Source organism: Gymnoscopelus braueri, assembly GCF_963280865.1.
Source record: "Gymnoscopelus braueri genome assembly, chromosome: 5".
Lineage (NCBI taxonomy): Eukaryota > Metazoa > Chordata > Actinopteri > Myctophiformes > Myctophidae > Gymnoscopelus > Gymnoscopelus braueri.
The window spans coordinates 14,710,392-14,727,538 of NC_137606.1; the positions used below are offsets into that span (position 1 = coordinate 14,710,392).

At 41.8% G+C, this 17,147-nt stretch overlaps 3 protein-coding genes across 3 annotated transcripts; all 3 read left to right on the forward strand.

Moving 5' to 3' along the window:
- Window positions 1-6,869: 6,869 nt before the first annotated feature.
- LOC308085652 (claudin-9) lies at window positions 6,870-7,538 on the forward strand (the record flags this gene model as incomplete). Its single annotated transcript, XM_080428891.1, has 1 exon — window positions 6,870-7,538. The coding sequence occupies one exon, from the start codon at window positions 6,870-6,872 to the stop codon at window positions 7,536-7,538; it is 669 nt and encodes a 222-aa protein (XP_080285017.1).
- A 5,127-nt stretch (window positions 7,539-12,665) lies between these two features.
- LOC308085653 (claudin-4-like) lies at window positions 12,666-13,322 on the forward strand (the record flags this gene model as incomplete). Its single annotated transcript, XM_080428892.1, has 1 exon — window positions 12,666-13,322. The coding sequence occupies one exon, from the start codon at window positions 12,666-12,668 to the stop codon at window positions 13,320-13,322; it is 657 nt and encodes a 218-aa protein (XP_080285018.1).
- A 1,808-nt stretch (window positions 13,323-15,130) lies between these two features.
- Window positions 15,131-16,652, forward strand: LOC308085654 (claudin-3-like). The gene has a single exon (XM_080428893.1). It carries the CDS (start codon window positions 15,276-15,278, stop codon window positions 15,921-15,923), a length of 648 nt encoding a protein of 215 aa, XP_080285019.1. The 5' UTR covers window positions 15,131-15,275; the 3' UTR covers window positions 15,924-16,652.
- Window positions 16,653-17,147: the final 495 nt, after the last annotated feature.

The window sequence follows — 17,147 nt, forward strand, 5'->3', positions numbered from 1 at the left end:
GATCATTAAAGCCACACAGCCCAGTGCTGGAGATTGGGTTCCACAAACAGGTAGCAAAGGAGGAATTTCCACAATTAAGGCTTCGAGGAGAGATGGTTTCAGAGCATATTGGCTTCCTTCTGGGATTAGCCTATGCATAGTGCTTAGATTCAAATAGGCCTATAGACCTCAGTCACCCGTTTAGGGATCATATATCTTTCACGAAAATACATGATGGTCAAACACAGCACAACAATGCACTACCCCAGAATCATTGTATTGTTTAGTTATGATATATAGCATATGGCATTTTCATTTTAGATACTTTCACAATTACAACATATAATAACAGCTGGGAACATTCAAACACCATATTACAGTAATTTCCATTCTGTGTCCTAGCTGGGATAACAAAACAAAAAAGGTACAACCCTCCATCATTGGCTAACACAGTTACGCTATCTCTGCTGGTTGTGATGTGTCTGAGAGTTTTTGGCTTGTCTCCTAGTGTTTGGATGAACATGAGTAAATAACAGTGTTTATGATTATGATTATGGGACTGACATTTTTCAGCTTGACCCATGCAGTACATGTGTTGAATCACTCTCATCTGCATAAGCACATACTGATACTCTTGGTACCATGACCATCAATTACTTTATCAGCTAAACTGACGTCTGTTCACAATGATACAAGATGCATGTTCTATTCCTATTCATTCTGTTCTTTTCTTTGTCTCATTATCTTCCGGCGATCACGTCATGTGGCCAATACTGTATATATACTGTGTGTAATAAACTTCAGAACGTGTCATGATACTGCCTGATGTCATCTTGATCTCCGAGCTTGTCACTCAACTGAACCACCACTCACCACCACCCTTGGTTAGATGGAGACTCTTATAGGACCACATAGGGTCAACTAAATTCACAACAGACAGTTTAACACATCCATGGTAAATGGTGATTTTGTTAAGATACAATGGATAATACATTCTAGTAAGCCACTGCTTGTACTGTAACTGAATCAGCTAGATCTATGGCATTAATGTGCAGCACTGATATCAAGCCGTCGGTAAACAATTGTTGTTGACCAGAAAAGACTTGTGAGAAGCTCTGGCAGCTGAGGAAAAGGCTTGAGGGAGGTGAAGTGACAAGTGTCAGCAGGAAAAAAAAAACGTCTCTCCTGGCTCTAGGCCCCAGTTAAACTGGCTGGCTCACTATAATGAAATTGCAAAAAGGAGAGCGGAAGTGTATTTAACACTTCAATCACATGCGGGGAATTCAGATAAGAACGTGTGTGTGTGTGTGTGTGTGTGTGTGTGTGTGTGCGCGCGCGCCTGTGTGCGTGCATGCGTGCGTGCGTGCGTGCGTGCGTGCGTGTGTGTGTGTGTGTGTGTGTGTGTGTGTGTGTGTGTGTGTGTGTGTGTGTGTGTGTGTGTGTGTGTGTCTCAGTGTGTGAGACACTGCGTGGGTGACAGTGGAGATGGAATCTGTATTTGTTGTGTGATGTCATTATTACCAGCCCTGCAGTCATTGTGAAGGGACGCTGTCACAGTTTCAGTGGGCAGTCTAAGAATGTAAGCCAGTAAGTGCTCTTGTGGGATTGACGGCTGACTCACACTCTTGCATGACACAACATCACATGACACAACAAAAAACTGGCATTTTACGAGGTTCAGAGGAGTGACGGAGAGAGAGGTGGTTTTTTTCTACCTACGACTTTCTAACAGAGGAGTTGTGATGAAACTAGGATGTTTAGGCCACTGTTTAGGTTCAGATAAGCTGTGATGCAAATGTTCAGTGGTGGAAAAAGTACTCAGATATTTTACTTGAGTAAAAGTATCAATACTGCAATATAGAAATACTCCGTTACAAGTAGAAATCCAGAATTCCAAATTTACTTGAGTACAAAAGTATTGGTATCAAAATGTACTTAAAGTACCCGAAAGTACTTCAAACATGTTTGAACACGTTTGAAAATAGCAGATCTACAAGCTCTCACTACGCGTCGCTAGGCGTTGTGAGCTTGTAGATTGGCTATTTTCAAATATTAGGTATAAAATAGGGCTAACGTGGTAACGTAGTAACTCAAGTTTTCAAATAATTGTAGTGGAGTGAAAGTACAATATTTGCCTCTGAGATGTAGAGTAGAAGTAAAAGTATAGAAGATTGGAAATACTCCAGTAAAGTAAAAAATACCTCAAAATTGTACTTAAGTACAGTACTTGAGTACATGTACTTAGTTACTTTACACCACTGGAAATGTTGTAGCCTACTGTATCACCATATGTTATGATAATTTTATCTTCTAAATGAATTGCACACAGTAGATTAAATAATCAAAGAAATAATGGACATAATGAGGACAAAGTTACATACAGTACATGAATATTATAGGGCATACATACTGTAGCTGCTGTTGAGTTAAGGACATAAACTGACATGTTGATGGGCGAGGTTGGATGATGAAACAGGAAAAAAAAACCTTTGTTTGCCTGAGGGTAATTTCAATTACACATTTGTGTGAACTAATAAGTCTCAGTGTATTAAGGGAATTTGTTTCAGGCTTCAAGCCAATGTTTCTGTTTTTTTACAAGCCTAGTTGTGTCTATTTTAGAAAAGTTGGTACTACAGTAACATAATGCATTCTTTTCCATTAAAGTCCTTGAGGGGGTCTATGCCCTATAACCTTGTACAGGTACGTTAGGTTTAAACTTGAGTTATTATAAAATAAAGGGATATAGAATGATACATTTAACAGAAGGTGCATAACGTTAAGTTTAAACAGAAATGTTGAGTGAATGTACACAGCCAGACAAATCACAAAATATACAGTATGATATGTTCCCCTGACAATATGACCCCCCCTCTCTCTCTCTCTCTCTCTCTCTCTCTCTCTCTCTCTCTCTCTCTCTCTCTCTCTCTCTCTCTCTCTCTCTCTCTCTCTCTCTCTCTCTCTCTCTCTCTCTCCCTGTAGCTGTTCTCACGAGGCAAGTCTCCACTTGTTAGTTATTATTGGCAACTGTCCTCCATGCCCCGGACTGACAAGCTGAGAGGCAGCCAAGGTACCTGTATCACCTCACATAAACCGGTCTGTCTGGTTCCCACTCCCATGACAAGTGCATAGGCAAGGAAGTGCTTTTCAAGTGGCAACAGGCACCTGTAAAGGTGCCTGTTTACAGGTTAAGGTTCCACTAAACACCTGCACATGCTGCTTGTCACTGACAGAGTATGCTTCAAATGCTGATTTGTCTGTTAAGGAAAAGGTATGAGAAAGTGAAATGGGGTCAATGTCAATTAAAAGCTATGTACAGTAGCTATTAAAGTATATCTACAAATGATCCAACATTGATTTTATGTCCAAAGAACTTTACCCATGTCTCTGCATGATATTCTTCTGTATTGCTACCTGTAACTAGAGTAACACATTTCAGAAGAAAGCATCCACTAAATTAGCCTTGGATCAAGACTATCAGAGATGTATTTTATCGAGTCTGACTTTTACTTTCATAGATATGCAAATGTGGGAATCGATAAAAAACATCTAAATGTGACTATTATTGCCAGATATATTCGGTTATACAGTATTTTCATTAGCCAGAAGAATTTTGATTTTGACTTGATAATGCTAAACATGTAAAACAGGGCTCTAATAATGTAGGTCAGGTCCACATGCTTTTCCATCTTCTACCACAGGGAGGCAATGTTCAATAGTCTTCACTTCAAATCTAACACAAAGGCTGTCTAAACCAATGACCTCAGTTGTTTTGATTCAAAACATTAGCTCAGAGATGCTCTGTGGTGTGTGGTCAATACATGGAAGTGAAGAATTGGGAGCATTGAGAAACACACCCTAAGCTGTCCTCGACTGGTACGAAGTTACAGCCCACTAGGGGTGGATTCATTCCATTGAATAAGGGTCAAAATGTATCTGATTAACAATTGTCTCTGGGCATCCAGAACTGCCAACAGCCAACAATTTATGCTGCAAAATTATCAAAAGGGTCATGTCAGATAGTATTCATCAGTGGTATATTTACATCAGTTCTATGGCCTCCAGAGATTGTTTAAAGTTGAAATGAACTAAACTGTTGACCATATGAATGCAACTGCAAGCAGGCAGGCAGGCAGGCAGGCAGGCAGGCAGGCAGGCAGGCAGGCAGGCAGGCAGGCAGGCAGGCAGACAGACAGACTCATTAGTTTACAATACCAGACTAGGCACAAAGCAAACAGAAAACTCAGGATGCAGCAATGGCTCCCTCTGGCTGTAAACGTGTGAAAAAGCTCTGCTGATGTTTGGATGCTTTGGCTGCCATCTTTATGCAATTCATCATGCAGTTCATCATACTCTGCCAATAATGTGAGTTATTTTGAGTGTTTGGGCATTTCTATGTTTAAAAAAATCAAAACCAAAATATAAAAGATAATTCCGGGTGAAAGACAAAGAAAACCTTGAACTGTTGAAATGTTCACTCACTATATACATGTATGTCCTTGTCCAAATCTATCAAAGAAACCCCAAAAAGATACTGTCAAAGAGAAGAGATTTACGCTATGTCAGAGGTCCTTGACGACTGTCACAGGAGCAATCAGTTTATTAATTAGTTATACCTGGAGGATGAGATACACAGCAGTATGTTTATCTCACACAGAATGTATTAGAGAATGTATTCATTAATTTATATGCTGACACGAAAATCACAGATTTCTTTGGATCAAGATGCAAGTCTGCATCCAATTCACCATCTTCATAGTAGATATAATGTCATAATAACCCTACAATTTTGCCATTAGGGTACAATTTAAATTTCTTAGGGTTAGGGTTAGGGTTAGGGGATATTTATTTATATCTTTAAAATGTCCTAATTGTTTTACAAGCTTTTTTTTGTATCTGGATGTTGATTTCCCTGCCAGAGGGCGGTATATGAGATAGCATTGATCTTTACCCTAACCACTGACCCCAAATGAACCTTGTTAATGAATGATGACCTTTAATGACTCAGATAACTTGCTAACCAACCTTAACATCACTGCCAAAAAGGCTGTTGTCTGGGCAACCTGATGGTTAGGGCACGTACCACATAGGCTCAAATGACTGACAGTGAGTCCCTGGTTCGATTCCCGCCCGGCAGGACTAATTGCTGCATGTCACTCCTCCCTCTCTCTCTCTCTCTCTCTCTCTCTCTCTCTCTCTCTCTCTCTCTCTCTCTCTCTCTCTCTCTCTCTCTCTCTCTGTGTTTCCTGTCTTTCTCCAAGGCTAAAAACATGGTTTGAAGAGAATTTAGAGGTAGCCCTCAACCACCATAAATGCAATAAATTGGTTTTGCAGACATAGTGCAATTTACTGACTTAATTTGTCTGTGAATCTCAGAGTGAATCACAGAATTTGTTTAGTCTAAAACTAATATTCATCCATGTCTCTAAATGCCCAAATAAAAATATTTATACATAGTATGTGATAGTTGGCTAGTCAGACAGTTTACATGTGTGTGATTATTACAAGTTGGCTTGTCAGCCAACAACAGAATATTACTGTGCTAGGTTGTTCATTTATTTGCATTCTGCTGTCCAGATTTTGTGTGCGATAAATTCCTACACTATACATTTTCTATGAATGACGGCACTACTAAACGAAATCCCAAAGGGAATGCTTGATAGAACAGAGGTTGATCACAGATTGGTCTTCCATGGAGCAAAGCAATTGACCCTGATTCCATGTTTTGTATTGAGACAGACTCAGTAGATCACAGCATCACTCTCGGTTACCAGGACTCAAATGGAGTCAAATTGAACTGAATGGATTTTAAAACAACACTTATTACTAAACCTGTCTTTTTTGATTGATTGATTGATTGATTGATTGATTGATTGATTGATTGATTGAATACTTTATTAGAAGTTTGCAGAAAAAAGCACATGAAAGTACAGTTCAATACAAGGTCAGCTAATAGGAATAAAAAATTTTGGTGCATGCAGCAACATTATATTAATAATCAGCCTAGTATATTAATACATTTAGTAGTAAAAAAATGTAACTACTTTATTTGAATATTTAAACATTTGAAAAAGATGAGAAAACCGGCTTCCTCAGAGCTTGCAGCTTTAGCTCATTGAGATTTTTCCTCCCAGGAGGGATTATGTACCTGACTAACACAGAAGACAAGGCCTGTCATTGTTTGCCTTTACCTACCTGGAGATCTCATTCAGAAGGTGATTCAGCATTTTCCAGCAAGGTTAACGTTACTGACATGTCACAGACATAATGTTTTTTCTCTCTCAAATAGTGGACGTCTTAAAGGTGTGCTGGTATGCTTATGTCAGGCTTGTACTCAAAATAGATTTTAAAAGGTTGTTTTAATGCTAAACATTCTCATATCGAAATGTCATTCTATTTGTATGTGGTTTGGATTGGACACATCTGTCTCTGACCAAATATCTGGTATTTTAAGTATTTTACAGGGCTTTGTTTAAATATGAACAAAAAAGCTAAATGTGAAAATGCTAACCAAGGAAAAGGTATTTCCGGTGACTGTCGCTTGACACCAGTTCCTGTCGTTCAGAGTGCTGTTAAAAACATTGACATGTCTCTAAAGGCAAGTACCGTTTTTGAAAGTAAACATGATGCCACCTTAAGCTGACTCCACCTTCGTCTTCTTAGCAGTATAAAGAAGCTAGAATCTGTTTCTCCCTCTCTCTTTCTCTCTCACTAAAAGCCTTATCCAGGACTTGGAGCCAGCGAGATCCGATATCGCCTTCATCTTAAGAGGGTTGAGCCAGCACACAGAGGGCTTCTATCTCACAGTGCCGGGGCAGACAGTCTTGTCCAGCCCCAGCTCCAGCACCATCCTCTCAGCTTCATCCTGTTCCGGCTCCAACTGGGCTCCAGCCATGTACTCAGCGGGCTTGGAGATCCTGGGGATGATCCTCGCCGTGGCCGGTTGGCTGGGGGTGATGGTTGCCTGCGGCCTGCCCATGTGGCGAGTGGCCGCCTACATCGGCCAGAACATCGTCATTTCCCAGGTGATCTGGGAGGGGTTGTGGATGGACTGCTCGGTGCAGAGCACAGGCCAGATGCACTGCAAGGTGCATGACTCCATGCTGGGATTGCCCATCGACCTGCAGGCAGCCCGTGCTTTGGTCATTGTCTCCATCGTGCTGTGTGTGGTGGGTATCGGCCTTTCGGTGGCCGGTGCTAAGTGCACCAATTGCAGCCCAGATGTGAGCAGTAAGCCACGGATTGTGCTTGCTGCTGGGGTGACCTTTGTGGTCGCTGGGTTACTGTTGCTGATAGCTGTGTCCTGGACGGCCAACGCCATCGTCCTGGACTTCTACGACCCACTGCTGGAGGAGACGGGGAAAAGGGAGTTTGGTAATTCACTGTACTTTGGCTGGGCTGCTTCCTGCCTGCTCATCCTAGGGGGAGCATTGCTCTGCTGCTCCTGCCCCCCCAGAACAGCTGCGGTGGCGAGCGGGGGCGGCTCCGTGCCTCCTAGGGTGGACTATTCAGCCGTTAAGACCATGTCAGTCAATGGATACACCAGGAGAGACTATGTGTGAACATGTGACACACAATGGGTTCAGATGTGGAAGTGATGCGGTAATCAGTGTTATCAAACTTATCTTCTGATTGGTCAGTGGTTGATTAATGAATGATGTGGAGGTTACAACTGTGTACTGTGCAGCAGTACTGATGGGTCTAAAATACATGTCTGTATTTGATTTGAAATCAGAATTGTTTTACTTAGACATTTTCCTTTATTGTATGACATTTTGAAGAGAACTGACATTTTGCATTAAAATGATTTGTGATCGAAGCAAAATCTACAAGATACCAAATAAAACCTTTCCGCAGTCTCTTTGATTGATTTATGAAAGATAGTTACTACATTATATTTAATGTAGAGTTTGTGCATTTACTTTATTGACACAAAGCAATGCTAGACTAAAATTGTTAAGGGGCCAGATGAGAACAATGAGTATAGACTTCAACTGGTGAATCAGCAACTGCTTATGGTGATGGGGAAAATGCCATTGCTGACTCATTTGCGGACAAATTGGTCCATGTAGGAAGAATCAGTTGTTGTAACATTATTTGTAAACAAAAAGGCCTGGGTTATCGAGGCTACTGTAACATTTACACAACTAAGTTGCACTGCAACCCACACAAGTTCATTTTTCATTGCAAATAAGCGGCAGTAATGGTCAGCTTGTTTCACAGGATGACAGGACTATCTTCTGTTCTATTGTGTCCTCTCCAGCTGAGTGAAACTGAGTCGGCGATAAAGAATAATGCTACTCTGAGGGGAAGTAATTCATACTGATACTATAATAACGGAGTCTACCAACTACGTTCACAAAGGCCCCATTGATCAGTTGGTTTTGCTACTATGTTGACATTCTTGCCCAGACATTCAGTGGTGTTAAAGTTCTTCTCAGTTTTGGGGATATGATGAAATCATATTTGGAAAAAGGACGTTCAGTGAAAAAAGCACAATACAATTAGATTAAAATAGGGTTAGGCTCATAGAATAAAATAAAATACTTTGAATGTTTGAGCATGACAGACATATAGCAAAAGCAATTCCTTCAGTCCAGATTTTAGGAGCTTGAGAGGTGATGAACATGATAGGCCTCTACACCTAGTGACACTTTCTCTGGACCTACATTTACTATGCTGGTCCAGGGTCTGACTGAATCTTTCCTGTGCCTCCTGTACTGTATGTCATATAAGCTTTCATACTGTTTGCTCCAATAAAGAATGCCAAGCGGACAGAACTTGTTACTTTCCTTTTGTGCATAAATAAAGGGTAGTCAATAAAAGTCCTGACCCTTCCTGCCCCAGGTGTTTTGTTGCTGAACCCACCTGTCCAGGGAGTCTTCTGTTATCTGTCCGAACAACAGTCCATTGAGCAATGAACACAAAGCATCATGTACTGCTCAAAATAATTAAGGGATCAAAGTGTTCCCTACATTTCTTTGAGCAGTATATTAGAGCACCAGCACGGGATAGATTTACATATTACATATTACTCATTCTTGGCCACCACAAGTTATGTCATATCAAATAAAGAATATCGAAAATATGGAAATATGGGCGTGTATGTACAGTATGTATGTAGGCTTGTTACAGTGAGAGGCGTAGGTCGATGGGTTCGTATGAAAGCAATCTGAGAATTAACGAAATTCAGAAACATGAGGCTCCATTCAGAAAAAGGGCTTTCCAAACACTGTTAGTTTTAAGATTCTCCTGTGGCATGGGCTACAGGCTGAAATGAGGGAGAAACCCAGATGCAGCGTCACCTTCAGAGCAAGGACACTGATAAGACAACTCCCTCTCACTGTGTCAATCCCAGACATAGTGACCCACTCTCTCTCTCTCCTTTTATCTATTTTCTTTGCTCCGTGTGTTTGTTCACTGGAATCATTACAAGAACCCTGGCTCTCTCAATACAATGATAGATCATGTTTGTTTTGGGGTTTTTTCAGTGTTTTGAGTCATGAGAAAGAAGAGACAGACAGAAGTTATATTTGCTTCTCTTCCTGGAAGTGACACATCTAAACACTTTCATCATGACAGACACACAAAGTCACCCGTATGAAAAACCCAATTTGTAACCAATTCTGACCTACAAGAAGAAGTAGGAAGTTAGCAAACATCTCAGCACAAGTATTTCATGCACTGACATGTATTCACTTCACAGAGTTTTATTTGAAAAGTGGCCAGCAGTAGTGTTTGTATTGTAGTTCAAAGCATGTGGTCCAAGTTAGTCCCTTCCCAGGGTTATCAGTAAGGCTGAGCATTTAGTTAAACAGGTGGAGTCTAACTTAGACATATTGACTCTTGAATTGAGGGAGATTTTAGTTGTTGTTTTCTGTCATACAATTTGACCACACCTAAATTCAAATTGATTGATTGATTGATTGATTGATTGATTGATTGATTGATTGATTGATTGATTGATTGATTGAATACTTAATTAGTCAAAAATGTAAACATAACGTGGTACAGTCAGATATTCAGGCTAAAAGGATAACACAAAAAAAACCTGGGGACTTGTTTCCATTGTGGTCCTATGTATTCAATGCATCAGCATTGTATAAAAGTAACACAATAATACATGTCATCAACAAATACAAAACACTATATACAAAGGAGAAAAAGGAAAAACAGCGGCAGTGGATGACACCTCCTTTCTGTGGGAAATTGCATTTACCTCCCATTGTGGTCTCCTGATAGATGATTTTTCAGGACAGTTTTTAATGGATGGTATCAGGGCATTCCACATTTTGGTGGCAGAGCAGTAGAATGATACATTTCCCATGTTTGCCAGACCCAAGGGGTCGGGGCTTACATGAGGCTTTGTACCTGTTTCGTCCATACATGGGCAGGGGCCATTTGTCCTCCGGCCCCAGCCAAAAAAGTCTGTCCCCCTTTCGTCCATACATGGACATACACAGGCTGACACGTCATGTGAAGTCCGGCTTAGCCGTGACGTAGTGCATGTTTTGTACCTGTTTTCTCCATACATGGGCATGCCCCCTTTGTCCTTAGGCATGCCCCCTTTCCTTTTTTCGTATAGTCTAGCCTATGCACAAATCTACAACCAAATACCCCTATACACAAAAAAACTCCACACCAAATGCCTAAAATGATTTATGCTTTTCAGTTATAAAGTGGTTTGTAGGTGTGTTACATACTAGGACTTCAATCTGGGTCTGTCAGAACCAGGTCTCCTGGTCTTGTTTCTTCTATCTTTGGGTAGTAAATCATTTTCAATCCCTTATTGTCTCCGCCAGGCCGAAAGGCATGGTGAGAGAGTATGTTTTACCCCCTGTCCGTCCGTCCGTCCGTCCGTCCGTCCGTCCGTCCGTCCGTCCGTCCGTCCGTCCGTCCGTCCGTCCGTCCGTCCGTGTGTCCGTGTGTCCGTCATTCTGTCTGTGTACAGCTAATCTCCGGCACCGTTGGCTTGCTCGCAGTGAAACTGTGCACACACACTCCCTGGATGCCACAGCAGAACCTCTGCCCCAAAATTTTCACATGGGCATTTTATAGCGCCATCAGGAGGCCGATTTGTGCAAAACATATTTTTTTACAGTACTCCTACAGATTTTGTCCAAAAATCCCGCGAAACGGTACACAGTATCTCTATAGTCATTAAACGAAACGGGTCTTTCACATTTTTCATATTCCATCCTGATTGGCTAAAAATGTATGTAAGTATGTAGGAGTGCTCCGTTTTGAACACAATGCCTCAAATCATGAACACAGCATGCAATTTCCTTTTATTTATTTTCCACGCATATTTCCACTATAACCAGGAAGAAATGCCACTTGAACATTTTCAAATCAGCCTCATGGTGGCGCTATAACAGGCCGATTCGTGTTTTTACCTATAACTGCACCGATCTGTGTAAAACTTTGTAAGCGCACTCCCTAGAGGTCAAGAAAAAACCTTTGCCCTGCATTTTTCACATCTGCCTTTTATAGCCAAATTTCACACACATCGGTACGCATGATCTCTATAGTCATGTGATCAAGACGGATGTGTTTGATTTTCATATTCCATCCTGATTGGCTAAGATTGACATCTAAAGTTTGCAGTAGTGGCTTGTTTTGAACAAAATGCCGCAAATCATGAACGCAGGGTCTGATTGCGGTCAAACTTTGCACGCACATTCTCACTATGTTGAGGAGCAAATGTCACCCTTTTAACATTGGCCTGTTATAGCGCCACCTGCAGGTCTAATTTAGACAATTGAACAATTTATAGCAATTTGAACAAAATGCCTCAAATCATGAATGCAGTGTCCGATTGCCGTGCAAGGTCTAAGAAGAAATGGCACCCTTTTCACATTGGCCTATCATAGCGCCACCAGACCTGAAGGAGACCTGTGCTCCGAGGAGCACTTTTTCTAGTTAGTATTGTGGTTGTGGGTGTCACTCACTTTGGAGAAGTAGTTAGTCAGGTATGAGGGTATTGAGGGCAATGCCCCTTTGACTATCTTACAGATCAGATCAGAACAGAACAGATCACATTAAAACCAATATTTTTAATTGTTTAACCCTGTCTTCTACCCTGAGCCATCCCAGCCTAGCAAAGTGAGTTGGAATTAGGTGGGTCATGGGTTTCATTTTTGTCGAATCAGTTTGTTTTGGGAGGTCTGAAGCTTAGTTTTCAGTGTCCAGTCATTTAAACCAGGGTCAAATTTGAAAATGTTTTCATATTTCCAGAAAATGTTTTGGACAGCTCATTTTCCTTTTATTTATACATTTTACAAGTTACATGGAGGTTGCACTTTAATAAACATTTCTGTAATAGTGCCAGTTTTACCATCTTGGCTTTCAACCATGGTCCCTCATTGTTACAGACATTCAGTCCTTATTGTGTCATTGTGACACCAAGATATTCAGAATACAGCAGGTCTAAAAATGGATTGAAGTATAAGCATGTGGGCGAAAACTGTCTCAACATAATTATACTACCTCGCCCAAACAGTTGGGAGAGCTACTGGGGCCGATGCTGGTTGAATGATTAAGCTAAGGTCGTTTGACAGGCCAATCCCCAGGTGACTCCACCTTCTGCTGCTGTGAACATATCCCCGGCAGTGGGAATTCCACAGCACACTCAGTAAATTCACGTTGTGTGAGGACCCCCGTGCACCCGTACAGAAACAAGCTTAAAAATGCCTGCTGCTGGACTGGAGATACTCGGAGTCGTTCTGGCCGTCTTTGGATGGATTTCCGGCATCGTGTCCTGCGCCTTGCCCATGTGGAGAGTGTCCGCTTTCATCGGGGTGAACATCGTCACAGCCCAGACCATCTGGGAGGGCATCTGGATGAGCTGCGTGGTCCAGAGCACAGGCCAGATGCAGTGTAAAGTCTATGACTCCATGCTGGCTCTGAGCGCTGACCTCCAGGCAGCCCGGGCCCTCACCGTCATCTCAATCGTGGTGGGCATCGTCGGGGTAATGGTGGCCGTGGTGGGGGCCAAGTGCACCAACTGTGTGGACGAAGAGGCGGCTAAGGCGCGGGTGATGATAGCCGCAGGGGTGGCTTTCATCGTGGCCGCTTTGACCCAGCTGATCCCTGTGTCGTGGTCGGCCCACAGCATCATCATGGAGTTCTACAGCCCAATCACTCCAGAGGCTCAGAAGAGGGAGATAGGAGCAGCTCTATACCTGGGTTGGGCATCGTCTGCCTTTCTGCTCATAGGAGGGTGCATACTCTGCTCCAGCTGCCCCCCGCAACCTGAAAAAAGATATGGCCCCCCTTCAAGGATGGTGTACTCCCAAGCCAGGTCTGTGGTTCCTAGTGGCTATGATAAGAGGGACTATGTCTGACTCCACACCTGCTGCCTTCTCAAGTGTTTCCCACAGAGGGAAGGACTGCTCAAAGAGAAATATTTTGCAATCCATCTTTGACTATGATTATATTGAGATGAGGAAAATACTTTCTGATCTACAAGACAGACCTCCAAGCACAATATTTTCATGATTCCCTGTTGGACAGGGACCACATCGAAGTGGACTTCCAATATTCAGTGTGTGATGTTGAGGCTGTTTGAAGCACTGAAACTAATCGAAATAACTGTTGTTTGCTAATCATTTCCAAACAGTTGATTTATATTATAACTATTTTTTTACTGTATTGCTGACTGGCTGAGATTTGATGATGTATTTTGCATACATTGTGTCTCAGGACCCTTAAATGACAGTGCAGCAAGTTCATTTAATAAAAATATTATTTCAATGTTGAATTACATGTATCTGTAGTAAATAATTACACAATTTCAGGAAATCGTAGAACCAAAGAATATTGTTTAATGTTTTTAAGTGTTTGTAGCTCTTACAATAAAATATTGTGTTGCTTTTTTTAGATTTGATTCGTCTTTATTATTTTTGCTTGAATTCAAGAACGAATGCACAATGACCCTGAAAATGTATTTATTATTTAAATGTAATTGAATCATGGTAATATTTTTTGTTAAATAGATCAATTTAATTCAATGTAATTCAGTGGTAGTTACATAAGTAATTGGAAACATTTGTTTGATTGTTGCCTTTATAGTTAGTAGTATAAAGTAATGAAAACACCATGAGCAGTGACTATGATAAGTTAACTTTTTTTTGCAGTGCCTATCTATCTGTAACGGCTTGTTTTCCGCCATACATATATTATGGGCTAAACAATAACTAGAGCCTTTGCTTTGTCGGCTCCCTAATGTTTAACCATCCCAGTAGCCTACCCGCCTTCCGAAACAATAAACTGGTTCATTCTAGAGGTGGAGGCCAGGGTGGCTTGTCAACACTGGCTCGCGGAATGTTAAGGGGGGCGAGGGTTCTATTATCCCAATTTCTGGGGCATATCTAGGGAGATCATCCTACGCAGAGGAATCTCAAGGGCATTCCAGACAGACAGACAGACAGACAGACAGACAGACAGACAGACAGACAGACAGACAGACAGACAGACAGACAGAGCCGTTAGAGCGCATCAAACAAATAGAGGAGTAGAGCTCATTACTGCTTTAACTTTTGTGTGTGTCTTCTCATAAATTGCTCTCTGGCATTGGATTGGATCCAAGCTTAATCTATACTCTGTAGTACTAGGGTGTCACTTGCAGAAAATTCAGCGTTCTCTTCATGTCTTTCAGAGGGTTTTATTCAATTAATATTCAAGGCAAATATTTACAAGTCAAGTTTTATTTATAGAGAACAAGGGAATTACATAAGCATGATTTCGGCAAATGAAACAAAATATTACAACCCTGCCATGTATATACAAACACATACAAAACGCATAATATATCAGACATGATGCCATCATTTGCTTTGATTTAATTGAATATTATTTATGAATTGCACTCTACTAAGTCAAATACAGAATGTACACTATAGTTACTGTATATGCCATTGTATTCTATTGTTTACAACCACACTTGCATGTCTGTTCAACTGTAAAAGGCCTCTTTTGTAGCGGGTACCATTATGAGGGCAGTCATGTAAGCTGATAGTAGAGAGCTGAGAGTAGCTACCCAGGTCCTTCCTCCCCTTGGTGATGTCAGCTCCTCCAAGGACTCCTCCCCTCCACCTGATCTGCCTTATAAAGGTTACTTGTGGAGCGGAGGTATACCAGATCATCACTTGCTCACAGATGCTCACAGGCCAAAATTAACTTAATTGCTAGCTGGCTCTCCTCTCCGGTCAAGTCATTCCCCGCAGGCCTTCTCTCTGATCCTCTCTCGGGTGTGACCGACGTTCAACAGCAGCAGGAGAAACAGAAGAATCACCAGCATGTCCATCGGGTTGGAGTTGATAGGGCTCTCCCTGTGTATCGTGGGATGGATCATTGCCATCGTGGCCTGTGCCCTACCCATGTGGAGGGTGACGGCCTTCATCGGCAGCAACATTGTGACGGCCCAGATCATCTGGGAGGGCCTGTGGATGACATGCGTGGTCCAGAGTACCGGTCAGATGCAGTGTAAGGTCTATGACTCCATGCTGGCCCTCTCCCAGGACCTCCAGGCAGCTCGGGCCCTCACTGTCGTCTCCATCCTGTTGGCCATACTGGCAGTGCTGATCGGCATCGCCGGGGCTAAGTGCACCAACTGCATCGAGGACGAGGTTTCCAAATCAAGGGTGATGATCATCTCTGGGGTGTTCTTCATCGTTTCAGGGGTCATGCAGCTCATTCCCGTCTCCTGGTCAGCCAACACCATCATCAGGGACTTCTACAACCCACTACTGACCGATGCGCAGAGGAGGGAGCTGGGGGCCGCCCTGTACATCGGCTGGGCCGCAGCTGCCCTCCTGATTCTGGGAGGTGGGCTCCTCTGTTGCTCCTGTCCACCACGTGAAAAGAGGTACAATCCCTCACGGATGGCTTACTCTGCTCCGCGCTCCGCAGGTGGTCCGGGATTTGAGCGTAAAGACTATGTATGAGCAAAGTGTACCAAATAAAGACTATTCGGAATAGCAAAACTGCTCTCTACTCCAGAAAGCACGGTGTGTCGAAGAAAGGGCTCAGAGAAGCTTTGCCCAAAAAGACTCCAAAATGAAGGATGTATGATTTTGTCTTTCCTGTATCTTTGTAACAGCTTCTATGCTTTTCACAGAGTAACAGCATGCAAAGGTCATTTATTATGGTTTTCTTTTTTTTATGTTGTGGCTTTTTGATAAGTAATATTGACAAGACTATATTCAAACGATGATGATGTACACCAAAAACAGATTTGCTTCAGTTGTTTACTTTTTTATAATGTTTACCATGTATTAATTTACAGAAACTGCCATCTCTACCATTTATGTCACCTGATCAGCAAACTTTAGGAATCATGGCAACACATTAACAAATATCTGACAGTGAAGATATACTTTTGAGCCTTTTTTTCTGTATCCACCATTCTTCCGATTTTCATTTGTATAAATATCATAATCGAGATATGAATAACCACCTGTCAACAGTCCAGATGGATAATTGCCTAACTTGATATCTATAGTCTAGTGAGAGGGGGGCAGGTAGAGCCCTTCCCTGTATGCACTGAGACAGTAAAGAAGCACCTGTGTCCAATCATAATGGGACAATACTATGTGTATATATACTGAAGAACTTATTTGCATTTTGCTTTTTATTATTATTATTTTTTAATAAAGATGGTTGTTTTTAAGATCCCTTTTGTTCGCCTCACTTCTCTTGTTTGGTACAAAAACACTGTTTTGTCTTTCCTTAGTCACCATATTAAGGGGATAATGACTGGCGAAATGACTTTATTTCTATCGATTGCTCACCCCATGGAGACAAACAAAAAAATATACATGAATTCAAGTCTCCATGGGTGAGTAATCGATAAAAATTTTGGGAGTGAACTATTTAATCCCTATCCCTTTAATCCTGTCAGACTTTACCCAGCATCCTTTTGTCAGGTGCACAGCACTTTGTTCCTGACTTAATGGAAAGGTAAACAAAAATGAGGAGACCAGGAACCGTGTCTTTGTAAGAGAAGCCCGATATGCAATCCTGGGGACTGTGTTACCGTCAACTTCCAACAACTTAACCACACATGCTCTAAACTATTAGCCACACAGGATCACTTCACAGGCAGAGGTGACATGTCAGCAGAGAAACAGGGGACAGGATGTAGGCCTGTTACTTTGAGGGACGTTACA

Coding starts and splice junctions, on each gene's coding strand:
- LOC308085654 (XM_080428893.1), top strand. CDS start 15,276: ATGTCCATCGGGTTGGAGTTGATAGGGCTCTCCCTGTGTATCGTGGGA.